Below are 14065 nucleotides of genomic sequence, written 5' to 3'. Positions count from 1 at the left end.
CTTGTCTGGCAGTCTACTCTTGAAGATGGGGTGAAATTTGGCAGGCTGGGCAGATGGTGCCAGGCACCCAGGCTGCGATACTGGCTAGATTTGGCCAGTATCGGGATGGGAATGCCTAGGATTCTGGATGGGTCGGGGGAGGGCATAAGGGAGCAGCTGGCCAGTGTGCTTATGGCTGTCGATGCATTCAGGGATAGCTCCACACACACATTCAATAAATTTGAGGAGCTGAGAGGGTGACTGGCCCCCGGTGAAGGCACAGTGGCAGAGGTCTGTGGAGAGGGGGGTCAAGCACCTGGGTTCCTGAAGAACGTGGAGGTGTGGGAGTGATTCCAGACAGCTGGGATGTGCAGAGCCTGAGAGAGTGCCAGGGAGCGGGCTGGGAGTTGAAAGTTGGGTGTGGTGGCTCACGCCTTTAATCATGACACTGGGAGGCAGAGGCAGGAGGATTGCTTGAGGACAGAATTCAAGACCAGTCTGGGTAACATAGCAAGACCCCATCTCTACTAAAAATAAAAAAATTAACAGGGCACGGTGGTCCAAGCCTGTAGTCCCAGCCACTCAGGAGGCTGGGGCAGAAGGATTGCTTCGGCCCGGTAGATCGAGGCTACATTGAGCCCTCATTGTACCCCACTGCACTCCAGTCTGGGCAACAAAATGAGACCCTGCCTTAAAAAAATAAAAAAGTTTCGGTGGGGGACCTGCACCGAGGTCCTGGAGGGGCGCCCAGTTGTGTCTCCCGGTTTTCCTCTTCACCATTGCCACCACCATTAGGCAAACATCCTTCGCCTCAGTTTCTCCCCCCACCTCCCTCTCCTCCACCCATCCAGGGGGCGGGGCCAGAGGTCAAGGCTAGTGGGTGGGACTGGGGAGGGAGAGAGGGGTTGAGTAGTCCCTTAGCAAGCCCTCATTTCACCAGGCCCCCGGCTTGGGGCGCCTTCCTTCCCCATGGCGGGACACCTGGCTTCGGATTTCGCCTTCTCGCCCCCTCCAGGTGGTGGAGGTGATGGGCCAGGGGGGCCGGAGCCGGGCTGGGTTGATCCTCGGACCTGGCTAAGCTTCCAAGGCCCTCCTGGAGGGCCAGGAATCGGGCCGGGGGTTGGGCCAGGCTCTGAGGTGTGGGGGATTCCCCCATGCCCCCCGCCGTATGAGTTCTGTGGGGGGATGGCGTACTGTGGGCCTCAGGTTGGAGTGGGGCTAGTGCCCCAAGGCGGCTTGGAGACCTCTCAGCCTGAGGGCGAAGCAGGAGTCGGGGTGGAGAGCAACTCCGATGGGGCCTCCCCGGAGCCCTGCACCGTCCCCCCTGGTGCCGTGAAGCTGGAGAAGGAGAAGCTGGAGCAAAACCCGGAGGAGGCAAGTGAGCTTCGACGGGGTTGGGGTGTGGGGAGGTGGTCATGACAGGGCAGCCTGATGGGGAAGTGGTCACCTGCAGCTGCCCAGACCTGGCACCCAGGAGAGGAGCAGGCAGGGTCAGCTGCCCTGGCCAGGGAGGGGTGTGTATCGACTGCAGGCAGCCCTGGCAGGCAGGGGCCAGGTGGGAACTGGAAGCTGGATTTGGAAGAGACAACTGCAGGTGAGGGCAGAGCGGCCTGGGAGAGTCGGAAGTTGGCCTAGGCTGGCCTTTGCTCTGGCCCAGCCCTTGTCAGGGTCTCTCACATTTCCTAGGCCTGCCCAGGGTCTGGTCACTCATTACTGGCCCAGCACCAGACCCAGCTTGGGGTTGGTTTGAGCCTCTTTTCCCACCCTTAGTCCTGCTTGAAAATTTGACCCTTATCAGACCCAAGATCTTGGCCTTAGGGTTAAGCATAGCCTGAGGGTAAAAACAGTACTCATCCCAGGATTATTGTTCCTGAAAGTCTAGGGTGTGACTCGTTTCTGATAGGAGCTCCTGTTTGGGCTGTGTGTGTGCGCGTTGTGAGCTGGGTTTACAGAGCTCTAGTCAAGTATAGGGCTTGTTTTCCCTGGATCTCTGCGTCAGGCCAGTGACGGGCCACTGTGTTAAGGTGCACACCCTGGCACCCCTTGTAGAAAGCTGGATTTTGATTGACTTCAGCCTCGGTTCAAAAGTTGTAAACAAGAAAAATGGTGAGAGATTTCTCCAGGCCGTTCCCCAAATGTAGAGCTGCTGAGGGATTGAAGGCATCCAGCCCTGCTGAGGACTATTAAAGATGTATCTTCCAGTCCTCCAAGGCAACAAGTGTAAGCAATTAGAGATTAAGTACTAAGCCTTGAGACCTCACAAAAAGGTGTGACTGGTTTCTGGAGTGACCGAGAAGCCCCAGCCTCTTCGCAGGAGGTCACTGCTGAGCCTTGAATGATAATGGCTGGCAATTGTGGTCCACTTTCTAAGTGCCTGGCTGTGTGCTCCGTTTATACATCATTATCTCATTAACCAGCACAAAATCTCCTAGGGGGAGGTATTATTATCCTATTTAACGGGTTTTAACTGCTAAATGATGAAGCAAGGATTTGGACCAGTGTTTATTCCAAAACCCCAAAATAGAATTTGGAAAATCCAAGATAGCAGAGGGCATTTATCAGTTTGAGTTATTGGCTGAGCCGAAGTTGGGAATGAAAACAGCCTATTTGAAATTGATATGATCAAGCACCATTGAAACACTTCCTTGAGGCTTCAGGACTACAAAAAGGCCTTGTTTTTTTCTCACTAGCTGTGCTCCTCTGTCCCCCGGCAGCCTCATATGGCGTGTCCCAGGGCTCAGTCCTTCAACCTCTGCTCTATCTACCCTTCCTTCCTCTCACCCACCCTCAAGGCTTAAATGCCATTTAGACACCCAATGACTACTGCGTTTTCTGTCTCTTGTGATGGCTCCCTGAACTGCTCCACCCCGATCACGCAGTTGCTCAAGGCCAAGCCCAGTCATCATCAGTTTCTTTCACGTCCTGCATCCTATCCTTAAGAAACATCCTGAATCAATCACAAGCTAACCCCCCCTGGCCTCAGCCACCATCATCTCTGCTGGGATTACCGCAGTAGCTTCTCAAATTATACTGCTTCCTCCCTGCTGTCTGTGGCCAACATGTCAACTAGAGTCAGTGTTTTAAAAGGTGTGGCCAGGCGCGGTGGCTCACGCCTGTAATCCCAGCACTTTGGGAGGCCGAGGCAGGCGAATCATCTGAGGTCGGGAGTTCGAGTCCAGCCTGACCAACGTGGAAAAACCCCATCTCTACTAAAAATACAAAATTAGCTGGGCGTGGTAGCGCATGCCTGTAATCTCAGCTACTCAGGAAGCTGAGGCAGGAGAATCGCTTGAACCTGGGAGGTGGAGGTTGTGGTGAGCCGAGATCACGCCATCACACTCCAGCCTGGGCAACAAAAGGAAACTCTCAAAAAAAAAAAAAAAAAAAAAAAAACAAGATGAGGCCGGGTGCAGTGGTTCACACCTGTAATCCCAGCACGTTGGGAGGCCAAGGTGGACAGATCACTTGAGGTCTCCTGACCAGCCTGGCCAACATGGTGAAACCCCGTATCTACTAAAAATACAAAAATTAGCTGGGCATGGTGGTGGGTGCCTGTAGTCCCAGCTACTCAGGCGGCTGAGGCAGAATAGCTTGAACCCAGAAGGCGGAGATTGCAGTGAGCCGAGATCACGCCACCGCACTCCAGCCTGGGCCACAGAACGAGATTCCGTCTTGGGAGGAAAAAAAAGGGTGAGAGATCATTTCACTCGAACTAAAACAAAGTCACTACGTCCGCAACAGGATCTACCTAGCCACCAGACCAGCTTTGGGGTCTGGCAGGCCCACTACAGGGCCTTACCTTTAGACTCTTGTCCTTTGCTCAAATAATCACCTTCTCTGTCTTTAAAAGTGTCACCCTCCTCCATAATCTCCTTCCCTCCTTTACCATGCTCCTGTAGACTGCTTTATTTTTTTTTATTTTTGAGACAGAGTCTCACTCTGTCCCTCAGGCTGGAGTGCAGTGGCGCAGTCTCGGCTCACTGCAACCTCCACCTCCTGGGTTCAAGCAATTCTCCTGCCTCAGCCTCCTGAGTAGCTGGGATTATAGGGGAGCGCCACAATGCCCGGCTAATTTTTGTACTTTTAGTAGAGACAGAGTCTCACCATGTTGGCCAGGCTAGTCTTGAACTCCTGACCTCAAGTGATCTACCCTCTTCGGCCTCCCGAAGTGAAGGGATTACGGGCGTGAGCCACCGCACCCGGACTGCTTTACTTTTTTCCATAACTTTTTTTTTTTAATAGAGGCAGCAGGGGTGGGAGAAGGGGCGGCATGGGTCTCACTATGTTACCCAGGCTGCTTTCCAACTCCTGGGCTCAAGCAATCTGCCCACCTCGGCCTCCCAAAGTGCTGGGATTACAGACATGAGCCACTGTGCCTGGCCATTTTTTATTTTATTTACTTTTTTATTTTTCAGAGCAGGAGTGGAAGTTTATTATTAAAAAGTTATAGAGCAGGAAAAAAAGGAAAGTGCACTTGGAAGAGATCCAAGTGAGCAACGTGAAGAACAAGTGCCAGATAGCACTTCTGTCATGCTGGATGTCAGGGCTGTTTGTCCACTTTGTATAGCCGCTGGCTTATAGAAGGTGCTCGATAAATCTCTTGAATTTAAAAATCAATTAGGATGCCTCTATAGTGAAAAAGATACAGTAAAGATGAGGGATAATCAATTCAAAAAATGAGTAAGTACACACAAAGCACTTTATTCATTCTTATGACATCTGTTACTTTTTTGCTGTGTTTGTGTATATGCATGCCATGTTGTAGTTTGTGGGACTCTCAAAGCAAGCTGGGGAGAGTATACTGAATTTAGCTTCTGAGACTTGATGCTCTTCCTTTTTTTTTTTTTTTTTTTAGACGGAGTCTCGCTCTGTCACCCAGGCTGGAGTGCAGTGGCGCAATCTCGGCTCACTGCAAGCTCCGCCTCCCGGGTTCACGCCATTCTCCTGCCTCAGCCTCTCCAAGTAGCTGGGACTACAGGCGCCCGTCACCACGCCCGGCTAATTTTTTGTATTTTTAGTAGAGACGAGGTTTCACCGTGGTCTTGATCTCCTGACCTCGTGATCCGCCCGCCTCGGCCTCCCAAAGTGCTGGGATTACAAGTGTGAGCCACCGCGCCCGGCCACACTCTCTTCCTTTTTAATTAACCCAGAATTTAGCAGCTTGTCTATTTCTCTAATCTCAAAACGTCCTTAAACTGGGGGTGATACTTGAGTGAGAGAATTTTGCAGGTATTAAATCAGCTAGCTTCTTTTTTTTTTTTTTTTCTTTGAGACGGAGTCTTGCTCTGTCACCCAGGCTGTAGTGCACTGGCGCAATCTCAGCTCACTGCAACCTCCACCTCTTGGGTTCAAGTGATTCTCCTGCCTCAGCCTCTTGAGTAGTTGGGATTACAGGTGCGTGCCACCATGCCCGGCTAATTTTTGTATTTTTAGTAGAGACGGGGTTTCACCATGTTGGCCATGCTGGTCTTGAACTCCTGACCTTGTGATCTGTCCGCCTCGGCCTCCCAAAGTGCTGGAATTATAGGCGTGAGCCACCGTGCCCAGCAAAGAGCTTCTAACCTTCGTAACCTGACAGGTGTTCTCCTCGAGACCAGGGTCTCTCTTTCTGCCCTTTCATGGTGCTCTGCATCCCCTGGATGTGCCAGTTTCTGGGGGAAGAGCAGTCCTTTGTTACATGCATGAGGCAGTGAACAGGGAATGGGTAAATGACATTTGTGGGTAGGTTATTTCTAGAAGTTAGGTGGGCAGCTTGGAAGGCAGAGGCACTTCTACAGACTATTCCTTGGGGCCACACGTAGGTTCTTGAATCCCGAATGGAAAGGGGAGATTGATAACTGGTGTGTTTATGTTCTTACAAGTCTTCTGCCTTTTAAAATCCAGTCCCAGGACATCAAAGCTCTGCAGAAAGAACTCGAGCAATTTGCCAAGCTCCTGAAGCAGAAGAGGATCACCCTGGGATATACACAGGCCGATGTGGGGCTCACCCTGGGGGTTCTATTTGGTGGGTTCCCCTCTGCAGGTTCTGACCACATCTCCCCTCTAAGGAACATCCCTGAACCTACTGGGGGAGGGGCAGGGGCAGACTCTACCCTCACCCATGAAGAGGAGTGGGAGAGGGAGAAGATGCTTGGGCTTTGAGATCCCTCTGGGAGGAGGTAGGAAGCTTGGATCTCGGGGTCAAAAGGGCCCTGCGTGCTCCCTCACTTTCCTTCTCTTTTGACTGGCCTCCCCCAGGGAAGGTGTTCAGCCAAACGACCATCTGCCGCTTTGAGGCTCTGCAGCTTAGCTTCAAGAACATGTGTAAGCTGCGGCCCTTGCTGCAGAAGTGGGTGGAGGAAGCTGACAACAATGAAAATCTTCAGGAGGTGAGGGTGGGAGGGGGATACCCGGGGACCTTCCCTTTCTTGGCCTAATTTCCATTGCTTCCATCCCTGGGTCGTAGTTCTCCTTCTTTGGTGCAGTGGTTCTCAGTGGGATGGAGTAAAATTCCTCAGTTCTGCTGGGATAAGGTCCAGAGCCAACCCTTCCAGGATCTTGCCTTTTCACACCACCTGGCTCTGCTGACACATCTAGTCACAGACCCCCCGTGATGCTGTTACTCAGCAAGTCCAAAGCTTGCCCTTGTCACCCCCTTCCCACCTGCACAGATATGCAAAGCAGAAACCCTCGTGCAGGCCCGAAAGAGAAAGCGAACCAGTATCGAGAACCGAGTGAGAGGCAACCTGGAGAATCTGTTCCTGCAGTGCCCGAAACCCACACTGCAGCAGATCAGCCACATCGCCCAGCAGCTTGGGCTCGAGAAGGATGTGAGTGCCATGTCTCTCTGCAGGCTCCATCTCTTTCCCCTGTCACCACCTCGCTTTCCCTAGCTGTGGCTCCTCCTCCAACTGCTCTAGGGCTGTTGGCTTTGGACAGAATGTTCAAGCAGAGTCAGGCCTGTCTCTCAGCTCACTGTCTAATGTCATTCTCCTTTCTGTCATCCACTTGCAGGTGGTCCGAGTGTGGTTCTGTAACCGGCGCCAGAAGGGCAAGCGATCAAGCAGTGACTATGCACAACGAGAGGATTTTGAGGCTGCTGGGTCTCCTTTCTCAGGGGGACCAGTGTCCTTTCCTCTGGCCCCAGGGCCCCATTTTGGTACCCCAGGCTATGGGAGCCCTCACTTCACTGCACTGTACTCCTCAGTCCCTTTCCCTGAGGGGGAAGCCTTTCCCCCTGTCTCCGTCACCACTCTGGGCTCTCCCATGCATTCAAACTGAGGTGCCTGCCCTTCTAGGAATGGGGGACAGGGGGAGGGGAGGAGCTAGGGAAAGAGAACCTGGAGTTTGTGCCAGGGCTTTTGGGATTAAGTTCTTCATTCACTAAGGAAGGAATTGGGAACACAAGGGTGGGGGCAGGGGAGTTTGGGGCAACTGGTTGGAGGGAAGGTGAAGTTCAATGATGCTCTCAATTTTAATCCCACATCATGTATCACTTTTTTCTTAAATAAAGAAGCCTGGGACACAGTAGATAGACACACTTATCTTGGTTTGTCCTTCAGTTACTGAGGCGGGGATGGGAATATCCAATGCTCATACCCAAGTGACCCCGAAACCAAGGTGCCATTTAAACTCCTTAAGGTCACACAACGTCAGAGGGAGAGCTGGGATTGCAGCCAAGTTTATTTGTACAGGGCCGTGTGATAGCCTAGTTCCCAAAAGCCTGTGAGGCAAGAACTTTTGCCCATAGACTCAGCCACCATGTAGCTGTTACCTGTTCAGAGCTGGTTTTTTGCTTTCCCACCCTACTCTGGAATTCTTAAATGGCTTTATACTTACAAATCATCTTATTTCTGTTGAACCTAGATCACCCCAACCAGAAACTTCTATTAATACTTTGTGCTTTCTTGATACCAGGGTCTATTTGGTTTCCACTTAAGGTTTTTGCATACTCTGCCCATAAGTGACTCATTAGTTACTCAAGTCTTTTTTTTTTTTTTTTTGAGATGGAGTCTCGCTCTGTCGCCCAGGCGGGAGTGCAGTGGCGCAATCTCGGCTCACTGCAAGCTCCGCCTCCCGGGTTCAAGCCATTCTCCTGCCTCAGCCTCCTGAGTAGCTGGGACTACAGGCACCCACCACCATGCCCGGCTAATTTTTTGTATTTTTAGTAGAGACGGGGTTTCACTGTGTTAGCTAGGATGGTCTCGATCTCCTAACCTCGTGATCCGCACGCCTTGGCCTCCCAAAGTGCTAGGATTACAGGCGTGAGCCACCGCGCCCGGCCGTTACTCAAGTCTTATTCCTGGCTCTGCCACTAGTTCATTAGGGGTCTTTGCCCCAGAGTCATTTCTTCCATGTAAAAAAACTTGGGCTCATTAAATCTAGGTAGGAAAGGGTGGATGTGGCAGGTTGTAATAGAACAGGTCAAGATAAGGCTTTATTTCTATAGAAATGATGCTTTGACAATAGTTTGGCTTGGTGTAAGGCTCACAAAAGAAAATCACAGGTACCATGTGTGGGTTAAGCGGTTTGATTCACACTGGACCAGGCCAGCCCAGTTGCCCTCTGCTGTGTCCACCCGTGGAGTGGAGCTGTGTCACAGCCATCACACTGGTAAACTGCTATAGCTGGTTTACCAGACTTTCTCTTGCCCTGATGGTACAGGTGAAGCCTGTAAATAAATCTTCTGTTATCTTTGTGAACTTAACCAAATCCCAGTTACCTTATTTAAATGGCAATAGATCTGTTTTCCCTTAAACTAGAAACCTTAATTACCTGTATTCCTACCTCCAGCTCAACCCATATATTTGCACCTTTCCAGTAAGCAGGTCTGTATTTCCATCTCTTCCCTTCCCCTAAGATTCTGAATTAGTTCTCCAGACCTTGCCAAGCACATTCTCCCTGGAAAGCAAGGAATATCACAGACCCACAAGAAGAGTAAATGCCCAGGAGTAATGAAGCTGCTTGTCCTTGACTTGGAAATAAAAGCAAAGCTGTGAAAAGCCAGGTCACTACGATTTTGTTGGCAGCAGGACTAGCCACAGAGTAGGGAAATTTTGGGGCCAGGCCCTAGGTTTTCCCAGAATGCCTTGGGTGATGCCACCAAGAACCTTAACTCCCTCTTACATTTTTCCATCGGGTGCAGGCATGGCTTTTGCAACTGATAGGTGCTCTGACTACAGATATTCTGGTGTCCATGGCAACATGGCCTTATAGCTTGTAACAGTGGGAACTTCCAGCTCACTGGCAATTTCCTGGAGGTGGCAATATCTTTGGCAGGAAACCATCTCTTCTGTCACCTTGGCCACCAGGGTCTGCTCCAGGCCCTGAATGAGTCCACATCAATCCACCCTTCTTCCCTGTAGTCATTCCCTCCTGGGGAGGGAAGGGAAGAAGGGTTATTTATCAGACCCATTTGCTCGCTGCTGTGTCTATTCATGGGCAGGTGTGTCCGATGGTGCCTTGGTGGTGGACCTTAGGTCTGGATGCCAGCCCGGCACCCTGGGCATCGGAAGTCGGCCTCCCTGGCAGCCTGGATGCTGCAGCCAACACAGGCCACATGGAACCAGATGTCACAGCCATCACACTGAACCCAGGCCACTGTCTCTTCCTGGGGCAGGCAGCAACAAGGAGCTGCACAGGGCTCCCCGCCCCCAACTGCAGGGGGAGCCATGGGAGCGCTCACTGGGTACTTCCGAGGACGGCCACGTCGATTTCTGAAGGAAGTGACACAGACACAAGGGTCACCGGAAACCTGTAGGAGAAGGCCTAGACCTTGCCACCCTATAGGGCTGGTCATAGGGTGAGGCCACAGAGGCACAGTGGTCTGAGAACTAAGGTGAGTGAGCCTGGACTCTGTCCTTAAAAACACAGGGTGGGCATAAAAACCTCTAGTGTGAGCCTGGAAGTTCCCCATCCTTAGGCACTAGAAGAATGGGGTTAAAGCCCTATGAATGTAAAAAGCAGGACATGCTCATTCCGGTTGTTTTATAAGCACTGCCCCACCCCACCTCTCATGTTCTCCTGCACTTATTTTTCTTTTCCTATCAGAGCTAACCCAGGTCTTGCTATTCCATCTATTCTACCTCCCGTGCCCATCCCCCAGGCAGGGGGACCTCCTCACAGCCTAGGGATACAAGGAATCGAAAAGCAGTAAAACACTGAGAGGGCCAAGTGAGGACTCCACTTACCCAGTGGGAGTCAGTGGGGCTTTGTCTACACGGAGTTTCTTCCTGGGCTCCATAAGGACCGGTGGCGGGTTCTCAGGAGGCTCACTCTCATCGTCCAGTTCCGCCAACACTCGGTGAACAGATTTCCTCCGATTGCGTTGGGGTGGAGCAGAAGGCGTGGTCCCCACTTCCCCAGGTGGGGTGGGAACAGGCAGGCCCTTTGGTCCACCCCAACTAGGGGAGAAGGTGAGGGGCTGGGGCTGGAGCTTGCTGAGGCTGCCTATGGAGTTCAGGATCAGTGTGGCCTTGGGGGCAGGGGAGAGGGTGCTGAGAGGCCGCTGTGGAGCCCCCTGGGAGGGCAGCATAGGCCGGAAACCAGCCCCAACCCGGGCTTCTCCCCTAGACCGTGGGATGGTAATGGCAGCAAAGTCCTGAGGCTTGACTCGTACTTGTTGGAACATGAAGTAGAACTCCGAGGGGCTGGTTCCTGGGGGCCCTTCAGGGCCAAAGGTCAGGAGGTCTCCATCACTCAATTCCAGCCTGTGACCTCTTGGGAGTCGGACATTATTGACCAAAGTACCTGTTGATGGTGGGGCACCAGGCAAATACGGAGGACAAAAACAGAAATGACCAGTCAGGAGTGGAGAAATCTGTATGATTTCTGGGGAAGAACATGAAACTGTTATCAGATTCTCCCTCACATCCTAAGCCCCTCAGCAGGTGACAGGTACCAGGCAGCATGCTCCTTGTCAGCTAGGAACAAGTTTGCGTTTCTTGTGCTTTCCTACAAAAGATCCCTGCCCTCACTCGCCTAAGGTCCAATTTTCTTTCTTTCTTCTTTTTTTTTTTTTTTTTTTGAGATGGAGTCTTGCTCTATTGCCCTGGCTGGAGTGCAGTAGTGCAATCTCAGCTCACCGCACTCTGCCTCCCAGGTTCAAGCAATTCTCCTGCCTCAGCCTCCTGAGTAGCTGGGATTACAGGCATGTGCCACCACGTCCGGCTAATTTTTTTATTTTTAGCAGAGACAGGGTTTTACCATGTTGGCCAGGCTGGTCTCATACTCCTGACCTCCTGATCTGCCCGCCTCAGCCTCTCAAAGTGCTGGGATTACAGGCATGAGCCACCGTGCCCCACCCTAAGGTCCAATTTTCAAACATCCTCACTCTCCCCCAGCTCCAGCTCGTTCAGATCCTAGCTCTACCACTTACCAGCTATGTGACTCTGGGCAAGCTTTTTGTTTGTTTGTTTGAGATGGAGTCTCGCTCTGTCGCCCAAGCTGGAGTGCAGTGGCGCGATCTCAGCTCACTGCAACCTCCGCCTCCTGGGTTCAAGTGATCCTCCTGCTTCAGCCTCCTGAATAGCTGGGGTTACAGGCGCATGCCACCACACCTGGCTAATTTTTGTATTTTTTTTTTCAGTAGAGATGGGGTTTCAACATGTTGGTCAGGCTGGTCTCGAACTCCTGACCTCATGATCCACCCATCTTGGCCTCCCAAAATGCTGGGATTACAGGCGTGAGCCACCGCGCCCAGCCTTTTTTAAAAAATTAATTAATTTTTTGGTAGAGACAGGTTTTCACCATGTTGCCCAGGCTGGTCTCGAACTCCTGAGCTCAAGTGATCCACCCTGACTTAGCCTCCCAAAGTGCTGGATTACAGGTGTGAGCCACCATGCCCAGCCCTGGACAAGTTCCTTAACCTCTTTGTGCCTCATTTTCCTTTACTGTAAATGAGGATAATATTAGTACCACTTACATTCAATACACTTAAAATAGTGCCTGGCTCATAACAGTAAGCACTAGGTGAATGTTGGCTACTATAGTCTAATAACCACAACACTCCTACAGCTGACTTTACCAAGACGCAGTGGCAGAACTCAAATGTGAATCTAGGCTTTCTGAGGCAAACTGCCTGAAGTCAGGGAGAAAGACACATGCCCAGATTATTAAAAACATTATTCAATATAGAACTGCCCCAACCCAGGAACAGAGTGCCTCAGCAAAGCTGGAAACAGAATCAAGTCTAAATTTGGCTTCTAGTGGCCTCAGAACATCCCCACTAAGACATCTTTCTGATGATACCCCAGGTCCTGTATGAGCTAAACGGGACCAAAAAGGGTCAGTCTGGCAGAGAGCTTCTGACTGTGCACACTTCTGGTGGGAAGATGAAAGTCTGGACCACGACCACCCATCCAATCTGATGGGAGTATGGGAGGCAGGCAGCAGGGTCTTGTGGAGACCTTACTCATTCCAGCCTGGAGCTTCAACCACCTTTGCCCTACTTAATGCTCACCTTGGCTGCTGTGGTCTTCCAGGCTGACCCTCCAGTCATCACCCCGGGGCTCGGCATGCAGTTCGGCGTGGATCCCAGAGATGAGGCCAGGCTCCTGCTGGGGCCGCAGAGCCACATCACACAGGTCGGCCCTGTGGCCCAAGCGATAGGTGCAGCCAGCCCCGGCGGGGGGGTGGAAGGTGTAGAGATCACCGCCCCTGCCGCCCCCTATGCGCAGCAGTTGGAAGCAGGGCAGCATGGGCGGTGCCCCCTTTGCACCACCTCTTCCACTTTAGGCATCCATTTCTTTTCCCACTCCTGGGCCACGCACCGCTGGCTTAAGTTCGCTTCCCAGTCTGATGCAAACTTGAGTTGTGCTGTATGCGGTTTCAACTTTGAGCACACTAGCTGAATAGCCCAAATTCAGAGTGCAAGCAGCCTAGGACTCAATGCAAAATTGGTTGTTAAGCCGACTTGCAAATGAAAAATTACAGGAAGGTCTCCGTGCAATGCAAACTCAGGAACACGTCCTACGGCACCTCACTTGAGCTGGATCCTCAGGTCGCAAAATATTTGGGGAGCCTCCAATCTGCAAGGCAAGGATACTTTAGGCAGCTCCTGTGTGTGTCGGGGTGGCGGGGCGCGGGGAAGCAGGTCCTGTTATACACACGTCTACGTACAATACGAACACATCACCTCTGTGTAATTCGGAGAAGAGCAGCTTCTTCCTGTCAAACTTGCTTATCCTAATAGAGCACTCCTGCTTGCCTGCGCCCCGATCTTCTGGCCAATACCTCACTCATAACTAGTTTGAACCTCCGAGGGCAATGAATCCACTGTCATCCCCCAAAAGGAAGTGCAAACGAGTCCTTAAGTACTCCAACAAATTGGACCTAAACCCCTACTTCCCGGCTTCTCTAGGTGGGATAACAACAGGAAGGAGCTCCCCGCGATCATGCAAGGCATACCCGGCCTTTTCCCTCTCGGCCCCAGCCCCGTTTCGGATCTACCCGCGCGGCGCAGTCTCCGAGTAGCCTCCTCTTCAAGCAGTGCCAGCCTGTGCGGCGGGTCCCGGGACCCCTTGGGCTCCTCGGCCGGAGCCGACGCTGCTGCAGCTGTTTGACAGCCAAGAAGCCGGGGCCAGGAGGGGCGCGGCCTCGGCGCGCGGGCAGCGCCTACCCCTCCTTCGGAATTCCCGGGCCCGAACTTCGCGCCGAGCGAGCCCGCCCCCCGTGCCGTTCCCGATTGGCCAGCTCATTTGTCCTCCTCCGCGCCATTGGACGGCGCCCTAAAATCTCCCGCCTTCCGCTTTTTCTGATTAGTTCACAAGTTTTCCCGGGTTCCCGCAGTGAGGAGGAGCCGCCTGGGCGCGGAGATGCTCCGACGCATTTAGTGGGCCCAGATTTAGACGCCACTGCGCCTGCGTACACCTTTCCCCCTCCTTTCTACAGAGTGAAATAAGACTTTAGGGCGCCCGCCTTACGCAGGCGCGGCCACGGGCGGAGGCGGGGCCGGGAGCGAGGCGTAGGGGGTGTGGCCAAAGCGCAGTAGGGGGCTCTCGCGGTTGGTAAGGGACGTTCGGGAAGAGTCGGTTGGGGGCGGGAAGGGGCTGAGCGGGGGTGCAGGGAGGGTTCAAGGGGTCCAAAGCGGAAAGGGGGTACAGGGGCC

General features: G+C 52.6%; 2 protein-coding genes across 4 annotated transcripts; one reads left to right on the top strand and one right to left on the bottom strand.

Annotated features, from left to right (window-relative positions):
- Positions 1-11: 11 nt before the first annotated feature.
- On the top strand, positions 12-7502 carry POU5F1 (POU class 5 homeobox 1). Of its 3 annotated transcripts, none has more exons than XM_030803283.1 (5): positions 12-1353; positions 5863-5983; positions 6217-6347; positions 6630-6788; positions 6973-7502. In XM_030803283.1, exons 1-5 carry the CDS (start codon positions 949-951, stop codon positions 7237-7239), a joined length of 1083 nt encoding a protein of 360 aa, XP_030659143.1. In that variant the 5' UTR covers positions 12-948; the 3' UTR covers positions 7240-7502. The 3 variants fall into 3 exon arrangements, with proteins under 3 accessions (XP_030659143.1, XP_030659141.1, XP_030659142.1); XM_030803281.1 differs by lacking the exon at positions 12-1353 and adding an exon at positions 5333-5373; XM_030803282.1 differs by lacking the exon at positions 12-1353 and adding an exon at positions 5473-5557.
- An 868-nt stretch (positions 7503-8370) lies between these two features.
- On the bottom strand, positions 8371-13233 carry TCF19 (transcription factor 19). The gene is made up of 3 exons (XM_030803268.1): positions 12419-13233; positions 10149-10707; positions 8371-9674 (listed from the first exon to the last, which is right to left on the bottom strand). The coding sequence occupies exons 1-3, from the start codon at positions 12654-12656 to the stop codon at positions 9434-9436; spliced, it is 1038 nt and encodes a 345-aa protein (XP_030659128.1). The 5' UTR covers positions 12657-13233; the 3' UTR covers positions 8371-9433.
- Between the last annotated feature and the right edge of the window lie 832 nt (positions 13234-14065).

This window comes from Nomascus leucogenys, chromosome 22a (assembly GCF_006542625.1).
Source record: "Nomascus leucogenys isolate Asia chromosome 22a, Asia_NLE_v1, whole genome shotgun sequence".
NCBI lineage: Eukaryota > Metazoa > Chordata > Mammalia > Primates > Hylobatidae > Nomascus > Nomascus leucogenys.
Note: the sequence above shows the minus strand (reverse complement) of the source record. Positions and strands in the feature narration are given on the sequence as shown.